The sequence below is a fragment of the Aphidius gifuensis genome, linkage group LG5 (genome assembly GCF_014905175.1).
Source record: "Aphidius gifuensis isolate YNYX2018 linkage group LG5, ASM1490517v1, whole genome shotgun sequence".
Taxonomy (NCBI): Eukaryota; Metazoa; Arthropoda; class Insecta; order Hymenoptera; family Braconidae; genus Aphidius; species Aphidius gifuensis.
In genome coordinates this window covers 8,548,054-8,560,865 of record NC_057792.1, presented here as the reverse complement: position 1 = coordinate 8,560,865, position 12,812 = coordinate 8,548,054, and the positions used below count along the sequence as shown (strand labels likewise).

Genomic DNA, 12,812 nt, shown 5'->3' with positions numbered 1-12,812 from the left:
TCATTGAATTTAAATTTTGTTTACTATTTTCATGTTTCTTATTTTCTGCAGGATGCTCGTGTAACATGTGTTAATGTGATAGTTGTTATTTGTTAACAATTTTTGTGAACTATATTTTCAAGAAGAAGATATAATTTGATTATTTCATACAATAAATCCCAAACATTGTTGATATAATGTCAATAGTGAGACCAAAACGTAGATGTGCAGCAAGACAAACATAATCATAGTTTTGATGATCCATGTGCTGTATTATCTAAGTCAGCAACTTAAAAATCGTGTGATGCTGCAGATGAAAATAAGATTGAAATTAAAATTATGCTGGCTGATCGTATACAAATAACTGATTTATTAAATAGTCATAATAAAAAAGTCCAAATAATATATTGTTGATTTTTAGGAATACGAAATTAATAGTTATAATTAAAAATATTGTTATTGAATAACAACATTGAGTCTTGCTACGAAAAATTGAGCACTTTCAAAAATATTTCTACCATCAAAATCATTATTTTTTTTATATAATTGCTTCGATAAAAATGTACACAATATTACTGGATATAATTTACAACGTCAGCTAGGTAACTTAATAAAGAGTTGAGTTCACTATTTATAATTTGAGCTTTGTTACATTCAATCTTTTCTAGCATCCCAAATTTTTGTAATGTTGACAAATAAAATTTATTGTCAAGTGAACAAGTTGATATGATTTTATTACAGTAATATTTTTTATGTTACTTGTTAATTTTTAAAAAATATATTCCTTTGACATTGCTCTAAGATGATCGAATAATAAGCCTGCGCTATAACAATATTTATTAAAAATAGTTAGCGCATAAGTACGGCTGAGAACAATCAGCGCCAAATTGGCAAATTTGAGAAGCTCTAGGTACAGGACATATTTTGTCCCATTTGGCCTATCCCCCACTACAGGGAGTTGACTCTCCTTCTTTCTAGTCTTCTTGAGTGGGTATAAGCAGTGGTGACTGGTGAGCACTGAGCAGCTGTCATATGGGCTGGTAGTGGTACCCACTGAAATATAATAAAACTGGAAGGTGAACTCCTATGCTTAGCCAATGCACGGAGTGTCGCTAGAGATAGCAATACATTGGTTGGCATTCCCTCTCACTCACGCATGCGCACATTAAATCTTGTACAGTCAACGTCAAACAAACTAGTACTACACGGGATAAAAGTTACATTATATTTCAGTAGTCTCAACCAATTATATTTGACGTGACTGTACCGACAAGGACAACATCCCAACCATTGAGTTTCTCTCTCGGCGACACGCAGTTCACCTTCGGGTGCCTTCCAGTTTTATTATATTTCAGTGGTGGTACCCAGCAGTCCAATTCACAAGGCATTACAATTTAGGGCTTTTTTCCTCCACTGGCAGCGCTTTTTTCGCTCTGCAATTTCGCCCTGCAGTCCAATTCACAGGGCAAATTTTTTACAATTTAGGGCTTTTTTTTGCCGGTGATGGCGCTTGTCAAATTTTTTTTATATAGATTTCACATACAAAAGCTCTACAAGCGCCGCCAGTAGAGGAAAAAAGCTCTAAATTGTAATGCCCTGTGAATTGGACTGCTGTAATATCGACTAAAATTTTATAGGAAAAAGAGCTGTTTCTTGTAGTGGCAGCACTGGCAGATGACATATTCTTTTTTTGGTTTCAATTATTGGAAGAATAACCTGAATGACAGTTCAATGTTTATATCAAACTGAAATAAATAGAAAATAGACTTGTTGTACTTGCTTGTTATTGTCACATAGGTCGCACTAGACTGTACTTGACATTAGTAAAGTCTGGGATATTACATAGAGAATTTTATCACTTTTGTCGTTGTTTCTGTTTCTAGCTTTTTGTCGGTATTACAGGGCGAAATTGCAGAGCGAAAAAAAAATTTTTATTAACGGAATGCACCCATGCATTGGCATACGAATCACAAAAATACATGTATAACATATTTGTACACACTTGTATGCATACAAGTGTAAACGACGTCAAGATTTCCAACGGTTTTTACTTATATATCATCTGTTGGTACAGAATATTGAGGGAAAAAAGGCAAAAAAAAAGATGAATAAAAATTTTTGTACTTTTCTGTATTTTTTATAAAAAGTCTGGAAAAATATGGTACAGAATCTGTATTCTGTACTTGAGTCCAAAAGTCTAGAAAAATACAGATTTTTCTGTACGTCTGGCAACGCTGGGCAGGGTTATGAAAATGAACAAGTAAGATATAGAATGATTCTCATAATTTATGAAAGCATAGTTTAATTAATATTAAAGCTTATTGCGCATGAAGCATGATTTAAATTGGCTTTGCATGGCAAATTAGCAAACTTGCATTGTAGACGTTGTAGACACTCTCCTTAAAGAGGTTATGCAGCTATCACTTTTTTTTTTTTTAAATATAATGAGAATGTTCTGAAATTTTGTACACTTAGATAATTAGATCTTTTCATTCTGAATACAACGGTATAATTATTTTCTTATGTTGATCGATTGAATTTTTGCTAAGTAACTATTGAAAATATTATTTAACATTGGCTCTTGTGGAGATTTCAACCATTTTTTTCGGATAGAAAAAATAATGAAAAAGTTTTGAGAAACACCCCACATATACTAGAAACCGAGTTTTATTAATTGCGCGAAAAATTTTCATATGTTGATCGGTCGATTAATGAGTAATTAAATATAAACTTTACAAAAATTAGATGTGGCAACGTATGGCATATGTTCAAACATACACACATACCCGCAGTCCCATATATTGTACACGGGGCGCAGGCGCTCTTCTCTTTATTTTTTTACAGTGTAGCCAGATTTCAGTTTTGTCTGTGACGTCAGAAGCGCCCCGCAACACCCGCAATGAATTTGTGCATAACCTCTTTAAGGACTAAAGAAATGTCATGACACCATAAGGCTATGATATTTTTTCATATAGTATTAATTTTGTTTAATTAAATATTAATTAGTAATTTACTTGAAATTCATGATAAGCGCTTATCAAACTGGACCAACAACTTATACATCAAGTCTAACAATGCGTTTGAAGTTTTGCCACATGAAGTTATTTATATGAAAACATATAAACAAAACAAAAATGTACAAAATTTATGATTTAAGAAATAAAGCAATGATATTTATAAATAGCATTAATGCTTCAACACAATATTATACTAAATAGTATGAATTCAATTCATGTATAAAATTAATTTAAGTTAAAAAAAATTATAATTTTTCTAAATTAAAATTATTAATTTCTTCTACAAGAAAGAAAATACAAAACGGAGCAATATTGCAAGTATATAAAATATGTCATAATAATAATAATAACCATGACAGCTGATTAAGTATGCGCATGCGCACTCACTCTGTCTCGTTATTAATTGTTGAGCTTTTTATTATTATTGTAGTTAATTAATTATCATCAGGCAAATAACGAGACAAGGAAATTCGGATCCAGCAAATCAAACTCTACAAATTAACGATAAAAAAACTTGCAATAATTAATTAGAATTATTTTTTCGGCTAACTTTCACACTCACTTTCAATAATTAATAACAATTAAACAATTTTCAGGCAAATTTTTTTATTTCCATAGCAAATTCAGGCAAATGGCCAGGTATTGAAAAAAAATTTCCAAGGTCAGATATTCCATACCCTCTCGGCCAACTGTCCACCGCCCACGAAACGGGTTGGGCCATACCGTTAGAGTTTACTCTGAAAAAAAATTATTGCTTTCCAATTTTCATCTGGTTGATTTGTGAAGATTAAAGACGAGAGTGGATTATAGAGTAACGGCGAAAAAAGATACTGGTGCGTGATGCCAGTGTAATGCGCATGCTTCATGCGCAATAAGCTTTCGCGCATACATATAGTGAATATTAACCCTTTTTTTAATTATCGAATATTAATTAAACTATGCATTCTTAAATTATGAGAATCATTTCCCAAACGTTCCCAAATCATTCCCAAACGATTCTATATCTCAGTTTTTCATTTTTCATAATCCTGCCAACCAAGTATACAGAGACAGCAGTAGCTAAGGAATCGATGGAGCCAAAGAAGTTATGTGGTAAGCTCATGGAAGTGAATAAGGAGTGTAAGCTTTGCTTTTTTACTGTGTTAAGGAGGTTATACACAAATTCATTGCGGGTGTTGCGGGGAGCTTCTGACGTCACAGTCTCAAGTGAAACTTGGCTACACTGTAAAATAATAAAGTGTAAAGCGCCTGCGCCCCGTATACAATATATGGAATTGCGGGTATGTGTGTGTGTTTGAACATGCCATACGTTGCCACATCTAATTTTTGTCAAGTTTATAATTAATTTCTCATTAATTGACCGATCAACATATGAAAATTTTTCGCGCAATTAATAAAACTCGGTTTCTAGTATATGTGTGATTTTTTTCAAGACTTTTTCATCATTTTTTCTATTCGAAAAAAATGGTTGAAATCTCCATAAGAGCCAATGTTAAATATTATTTTCAATAATTAATTACAAAAAATTTAACCGATCAACATAAGAAAATAATTATACCGTTGTATTCAGAATGAAAAGATCTACTTGTATACAAAATTTCAGAACATTCTCATTATATTTTTTAAAAAAAGAGTAATTTGTGTATAACCTCCTTAAAGCATAGGCTGTCACTGAAGCCTAAATTTCGGAGTAAGTCAGTTCAAAAAACTACCAGCTGCAGCGCTGACATCGACCCTTGACCGAAAAAAGAGATAGAACAAAAATATTCTTATTCACTCTAGCCTGTACAATTATGTTTAAATATCTGCTTGGACCATTCAGGTGCATGCAGTAAACAAAAGATTACACGTATCTGTCGTTCGAGTCCGATACCAGCGCCCTCATTTACTCCGAAATGTCGGCTTCAGTAAAAAAGCAAAGCTTACACTCCTTATTCACCTCCATGGGTAAGCCACATTGATTACTTAGCTACATCTTTTCATTAGCTACAACTTTTCTTTAGTCATTTATTTATTTAACAAATGAAAATACATGTGCTTTTTTTATATGAATTAAAATGTCTGAGGACAAGCAGTAGCTGAGGAAAAGATGGAGCTAAGGAATTGATGTAGCTTTTCGGGATCGTAATTCATTGTGGTTACTTTCGAGGTTTGTTTCAAGTTTCACCGCTAGAGGGAAATGTTTTATACAAACGGATAAAACCAAGGTCATGTTTTTTTCTTGCTCATCCCTGGTTGTGAGTCTGGATTTTTTACCAATATTATTAACCGCAGTTTTTACCGGTAAAAAAAAAAATTTTTTTAACCACCAAAAGGCGGAGCCACAAAGTTTTGCCGATTCATACTGCGCACCAGTGTTGGGCTCTGTATGATACGCGTATTATACAGATAAAACGGATAAAACCTATAATATGGCGGTGCTGCATATACATGTAATTTATTTTTGAATAATAAAAATGTCCAAGGAAAAGCAGTAGCTAAGGAAAAGATGGAGCTAAGGAATTAATGTTGCTTACCACATAATTTTTTTGGCTACATTAATTCCTTAGCTTCATTTTTTCGTTAGCTACTTCTTGTCCTTGGGATTTTTATTTATTTAATAAATAAATTACATGTATTTTATTTTTACATTTTTACCAATTTCTTTTTTATCGATCTCCTGAGAAAACGTATAATACGACAGCGAAAATAACAGTCGTATAATACGCGTATAATACGGCCGGATAAAATGAGCCCAACACTGCTGGAGTGCTGGTGGGATGTAAATGTTGACTAGACCCCTAATTCTAATTATTTTGTGAAAAATGAAAAAAGCTGAAGTGAAAGAGGAAATTGACAATGAAAAAGGTAAAACAACAAAACATAAAAGAAAAGCAGTTTGAAATATTGATTATATGACATGAATTAAAATTGCAGATTCTGTTGACAATCAACCTGGACCATCTTCTACAGACGAACCTAAAGGAGAAGTTGACGGAGATTTTGAAATGGATAAAATACGTAAATTCCTAACAAATTTAAAAATATTTGATACTGGAGATAAATTGCCAAAGAAACAAATTTTGAACGAATTAACACTTGATGGCATCGTTGAGTTTATAAAGAAATCTGGTTGTAAAAAAATAATAACAATGGTTGGTGCTGGAATCTCAACGTGTAAGTAAATATAATAGATCTGTTCGACATAAAAAAGTAATTGCCAATTAAATTTCTGACATGGAAATAGCTGCAGGAATACCAGATTTTCGTTCACCATCCAGTGGCCTTTATCACAACTTAAGCAAATACAAACTGCCGCACCCTCAGGCCATATTTGAGCTAGAATTTTTCAAAGAAAATCCAGAGCCATTTTTTGTGCTAGCAAAAGAATTGCTTCCTGAAGGATTTAAACCAACACTTAGCCATTATTTCGTTAGGCTGCTTTGGGAAAAAGGACTTCTTCTTCGACATTACACACAAAATATTGATACTTTAGAGCGAGTTGCTGGATTGCCTGATGATAAATTGGTTGAAGCACATGGTACATTCCACACTGGACATTGTCTCAAGTGTAGATCACTCTATGATTTTACCTGGATTAAAAGTAATTTAAAGCATCATCCATTTTAATTTTTCATTAATTGTAGAAATAATTGACTCATCTTTTTAATTTTTCAGATAAAGTCGTTGAAGGAACAATTCCAAAATGTGAAAAATGTATCGAAGGTGTAGTTAAACCAGATATTGTTTTTTTTGGGGAAATGCTCCCAGAACGATTTCATCAGTTGTCTGATTGTGATTTTGACCAAGCTGATCTTCTGATCATCATGGGCTCGAGTCTTGTTGTCCAGCCTTTCGCTTCACTTGTCGACAGGTAATAATTCTACTTAAATTTATTAAATGTTTTGTATTTTAAATAATTTTTAACAACAATATGTGTATACATAAAAAAGAGAAAATATATGTTTATTGTTCATACAAATATATTTTGTATTGAAAAATGATTTTAAAAAATTATAATAAACACGTTATCTAAAAATTATAGAGTAAAAACAAATTGTCCTCGACTTTTGATAAACATGGAAAAAGTATCCGGAGGAGACAGGTTGTCTAGAATGTTTGGCATTCGTCAAGGATTTGATTTCAACCCAGACGATCCAGAGTTTGGAAGAGATGTTGCTTGGATCGGTGATTGCGACACTGGATGTCAACTGTTGGCTGATAAAATGGGCTGGGGCGTAAGTCATTTAACAATTAAATTTATATTGTAGTAAGATACTTTTTTAATTTAGTATTTTTTATATCAGGATGAGCTGAAGGCACTCGTTGCTAATGAACACAAACGACTTGACGACGAAAAACATCAAAAAAACAATAATGAAACTATTTCATTGTAAATGGTTTTTCAACAACTTCTAATGCTTCTTGTTGATGAAACTTGCCAACTCCGACAGCTGGTGCTGCTAGGGTACCTCGACCGCAATATTTGATCTGAAACATATCTCAAACCACGTGTTATTAGCGTGTTAGTAGATTGTTTGCAAAAAAAAAACTTGATTACTTATTTACCTGTAGTCCACAAAGGTTTTCAAACCTCGGTTTTATGAATGTCCAAGCCCCCATATTTCGAGGTTCTTCTTGACTCCATACAAAACCTTGGAAAAAATATATTTAGAAAATATAGAAATAAGTTTTTGTAAATTTGTTTTAAAATTAAATATAGACAATAAGTTACTCTTTGCATTTGGAAATTTTTTTATTTCTCCATTAATCTCGACCAGCGGAAATGGACAAAGGCTCTCAACACGAATGATCGCTGTATTATTTCTAGCAAGTATTTTACGTTGCTGCTCAAGTGCATAATAATGTTTTCCACTGACGAAAATAATTCTTTCAATTTTATCTGGTTCAACAATATCGTCACCTATAAAATAAAAATTAATTTATATTGAATTTTTATTTAATTTCAATAAAATCAATCATACCGATAATGTTTTTGAAACTCATTCCAGGTGCCATTTCTTCGAGTGAAGATGTTGCAGAAGGATGCCTAAGTAAAATTTTTGGAGAAACAACGACAAGAGGTTTTCTAAAATAGCGAATAATTTGTCGACGTAGTAAATGAAAATACTGTGCTGGTGTTGTTGGATTAGCAACTTGTATATTAATATCATCACCGTCAGGTGAGTTTTCGTTACTATCGGTAAGCTGGAGGAATCTCTCTAAGCGACAAGAACTGTGTTCTGGTCCAGCTCCATCATAGCCATGTGGAAGAAGCAGAGTCAAGCCACTGTTCATCATCCACTTTGTCTCGCCACTCGATAAAAATGTGTCGATCATTATTTGGGCACCGTTAAAAAAATCACCAAACTGAGCCTCCCATATTGTCAAGGTTGTTGGTGATGATATGCTCATTCCATACTCGTAACCGACCACTGCTTCTTCTGACAATATACTGTTAGCTAATTCAATTTTTCCTTTTTGGTTGTCAATCATCGAATTCAATGGAATATAAATTTCTAAAGAGAAATTTCAAACATTTTTAAAAATATTTACTCGTATTTGATATTAAAAATATATTTATAAATTATATATATGGGGAAGGGCAGTTTAACTTACCGGACTAAAGAAACTTTTATATCTTCTGAAATAGTTTTTTTTTTTTTTGTTTAGCATCTCTAGAATACTAAAAAATCCTTTCCCCCCTCCACCCTCATGACCTTGTTTTTTCTGTCAAAAGGTAAGTACAATAATTGTAACCACTTTTATTTTGATGAAATTTTTCCCCAGATTCTATGATGAAAATATTCTTATCGATTATTTTTGATAGAAAATTGATTTTTGAAGTTTTTTTTATCCCGCGTGATATGAAATTCATACATTCTAAAAAAATCTATTTTTTATACAAAATAATCGATATATCGAAAACATAATTGTATTTCGAAATTTCTTAGTTTTCAATATCACGAACGTGCAAAATTTGTAAGAAAAAAGTCCTTCATTTTCATCATATCATTTAGGAAAAAGTTTCATAATAAAAGTAAACACAATTTCACTCACTTCTTGCGAGAAAAAAACAAAAAGGTTTGAGGAAAAAATAAAGATTTGAAAAAAATAATAAAGTGATGAAGTTCTGGGGTCTTAAAAATATTAAAAAAGAATAATTCTAATTATTATTGATTTTTTTTGAGGGGGTAGAAAGGTTTTAGTCCAGCGAGTTGAGTCGTCTCTCTCCATATATATATGTATATATGATTTGAAATATTTTTCAAGACTCACCTCCGGTTGATTGATCAATCAACATGATATGTCGTTGTGAAAATGTACCTCGTCCTACATCTTGTCCACTGAGTCTGATATTATAACCTTGGTACATGAGTGTACCAAATGCAACTGTTTCTGCCGTTGACCAATCCAAGTATTTACCATTATCTACTTTTTTGATTCTCGTCTGAATATAATTTTTTAATAAAGTCGGATGAATTTTCAAATTTTCTCTTCTCTCGACACTTTTTTTTGCAACAAATTTGATTAAATTGACGTCAACACCGGTGTCCCAGGTTGTTAAGATTGGCTTGGCTTGTTGAAAACCAGTCCATCTGTCAGTAAAATAAGTTGCTTGTGGCACATACGTTTCAGCTTTTTTTGAAGCTTCTTCCAAATAATTTCTGTATTTACTAATAATTTCTTCGCTTTCTTCATTTTTTAGTATTTCTGATTCTTCGAGTTTCTGTCGGTACATATCTGGTATGGATTGACGATTATTTATAATTTTATATAAAAGTGGATTTGTGAATGTCGGATCATCCATCTCGTTGTGGCCCCAACGCCTAAAGCAGTTAAGATCAATGAACACGTCTTTACGGTATTTCCGTTGATATTCGAAGGCAATTCTTGTGGCCTTGACAAGCATCTAAAATAAGACAAATATAAGTATTCAATTATTTAGAAGTTTATGTAAATTTGAATTTATTAATTAAAAAATTCTGCATAACCGTTCTTCTTAAATGAGCACTGAGCAGTATATCAATTAATAAAATTAAATAAAAGATTCATTTTTACATATAGTAATAATGAGAATCTGAATTCTTTTAACAACCATAGGGCAACCATAGGACTTGGCAAACATAAGAACTTAATTTTTTAACTTTTTACTCTTTTGATAGTGTTTTTTTTATGGTAAAAACCTTATGGTAAAGTCATTTGGTACATTTCCACCATAATCTCGGATGAACAAATTTTTTTTACTTGGAAAGAATCACTTGTTTGTGGAGTCGAGTGATGAAGCTTTACCAATTCATTAAAAATAATATTTTTTTTCTAGAAGTTATTAATACTTATTTGTTAAAAAATGCTATATCAATACTTCTGGTGCATCGCCGTTGACATGAAGCACTGGTGCTGATATAAATTTAGCTAAATCAGTGCAATATCTTGATGATCTGCCTCTGCTGGGTGGCGTTGTAAAGCCAAGTTGATTGTTAATAACTAGATGTACTGTCCCACCAATTTCAAAGTGTGGAGCTCTACTAAGGGCTAATGATTCTTGATTAACACCTTGTCCAGCATAGGCCGCATCTCCATGAACCTTTTTAACAATAATTTTTTTAGATTATGATATTTAATTTTAATAATATTATATTAGTACCAACCTGTAAATTAATAACTTTGTCACTCCATTGTCTACTTCCAGACTCGCAATAAGCACCATCTTTCACAGCTTGCATAATCCCTCGTGTTTTTCCCATTGAAACCGGATTCACAGCTTCTAAATGCGATGGATTATGTAGCAGCGTTACATGTAAATTTTTACCTTTGATATCTAGATCTATTGATGAGACCAAGTGACTGGCAACGTCTCCAGTTGCCTTGACATCATCCGGAAATTCAGGTAGACCTTTGAGCTTTCGAAATAATTTTTCTGGAGGAAATTTTAACATCCCAATTAAAAAATTTAAACGGCCACGATGAGGCATGCAAATGACAGCTTGTTCAAGACCATCTGAAATATTTTTACAAACAATTTAAATTTAGAAGTTTTTTTCAGTGAATAATTAACAAACCTTTTCCACATAGCTCAAAAAATTCTTGAAAAAATGCCATCATAGATTCGGCACCCTCACAACCATAACGTTTAACACTGACAAATTTCTTTGCCAAAAAATTATCAAACGCCTGGCTTTTCATCATCTCGAAGGCGATAGACTTTTTTGTTTCGTCAGTAAGTTTTTCTTCGTTGAGTTTTTCAAATTTCAAGGAAAACCATTCTCGTTCTTCTTGACTCTATATATCAAAGAAAAATAAAATCAGAATTAGCTTGCAATCCAGCTGATGTAGCTAATGAAAAAATGTCAATTAACTTCACCTCAAGGTAAGTAAATTCAGCTCCAATTTCTGAGGTGTAAATGTTTTCGAGGATTTTTAATGCATCTTTAACCGTTCCCTGCTTTTTTTCGATATTCAAAATGCCAAAAAATTCGACTATGTCATCTAATTTCAAACCATACTGTTGATGATCCAATTCGATAAGTTTATCAGATTTTTCTAAAGTTATTGGATTTGTATTAGCAGATTTGTGAGCATGTTCGCGGTAAGCTGTTACGAGTCGATAAAAGTTGCTATATTTAGCTCGCATAACAAGATAATTATCTGGAACTAAAATTCAAAATTATTTTAACACTAATAACCGAAACGTAATTTTAAATGAATACATACCCTTGTAGGAATTTTTATTTTGTGGCATATAGCCATAAACTCCATTTTCAGTATGATAGTATGCAACATTTTTAACTGAATTACGACAACTATGCTTTCGAAACACAAATTTCAAGTTTTTAAACATGATTATACAATACTGATAAGCATGCGGTTTAGCTAAGAATAAGTAGAGACTATCAGCAAATTTTTTGCGTCCACATTAATAAACTGTTATTGGTTCATTCAGAATTATAAATCACCATATACTGTCGGCTAATATACTTAAGTACTTGTTATCTGTTGACGTCTTAGTTGAATAAGAAATTGCTTGTGTGTGTGAATATAATATTCTTGCTGTCTGGTGTTGATTTTTGACGCCGAGACTTTGATAAGAATTAAAGGCAAATTCGTTTTGTTTTTGTATTTTCACACGTTCTCAAATTTATAATTAATTTACGAATATTTTAGAACTTAAGTTATAAAACGATATAACTCTTTGTTATACTGAATTGGATTATAGTTTTTATTAAGTTTTCTGAATAAAAATCAAATTCTGTATACACATGAAAGCGATAATGAATATATACAAAACAGAAAAAAAAAATACGATAAGTGCACGGAACAAGATAGACATATAAATATCTTTTATTTGTTGTAAATTTTACATGAAAAATATGTAAATGTTGATTTACAGGTTTATTCTGTGAAATTTACATGTTTTTGTAAAAAAAATTACTCTGTAACAATGTGAAGTTATCATACAAAAATCAAATGTAAACTTTACGCTTTTAAAATGAATTGTACATGCACCTCGATATATAATACCATGGTATTATATATATATCGTAAGAATGTCAAGTTCATAAGCTGCAGTTTATGAACTTAACATTTTGTTTTATTTTAAAATATAATACAACTTATTTATATTTACCTATACCGTTTGAATTATTTGAGTATACTTAAATATCCAAAAAAAAAAAAAATTTTGTGAGCCATCTAGACTCGCGGGTTTATTATGTGTAAACATCTTCGGCGTGTTTCTACGAAAAATTCCTACGAATGCGCAAAGTGGTTAAAAATGAAGTTGAAATATGAAAAAAACGGCTATTTATCGGTTATATGTCGTATAGTTATTGAAAT

The 12,812-nt window shown here is 31.9% G+C and overlaps 2 protein-coding genes across 2 annotated transcripts; one reads left to right on the top strand and one right to left on the bottom strand.

Annotated features, from left to right (window-relative positions):
• Window positions 1-5,707: 5,707 nt before the first annotated feature.
• On the top strand, window positions 5,708-7,399 carry LOC122857504 (NAD-dependent protein deacetylase sirtuin-2). The gene is made up of 6 exons (XM_044159710.1): window positions 5,708-5,843; window positions 5,913-6,152; window positions 6,223-6,579; window positions 6,654-6,849; window positions 7,021-7,213; window positions 7,283-7,399. The coding sequence occupies exons 1-6, from the start codon at window positions 5,801-5,803 to the stop codon at window positions 7,370-7,372; spliced, it is 1,119 nt and encodes a 372-aa protein (XP_044015645.1). The 5' UTR covers window positions 5,708-5,800; the 3' UTR covers window positions 7,373-7,399.
• On the bottom strand, window positions 7,359-12,597 carry LOC122857491 (probable 2-oxoglutarate dehydrogenase E1 component DHKTD1 homolog, mitochondrial). Its single transcript, XM_044159680.1, has 10 exons — window positions 11,691-12,597; window positions 11,341-11,630; window positions 11,039-11,258; window positions 10,628-10,977; window positions 10,342-10,563; window positions 9,255-9,888; window positions 7,961-8,494; window positions 7,711-7,899; window positions 7,545-7,630; window positions 7,359-7,466 (listed from the first exon to the last, which is right to left on the bottom strand). The coding sequence occupies exons 1-10, from the start codon at window positions 11,815-11,817 to the stop codon at window positions 7,359-7,361; spliced, it is 2,760 nt and encodes a 919-aa protein (XP_044015615.1). The 5' UTR covers window positions 11,818-12,597.
• Window positions 12,598-12,812: the final 215 nt, after the last annotated feature.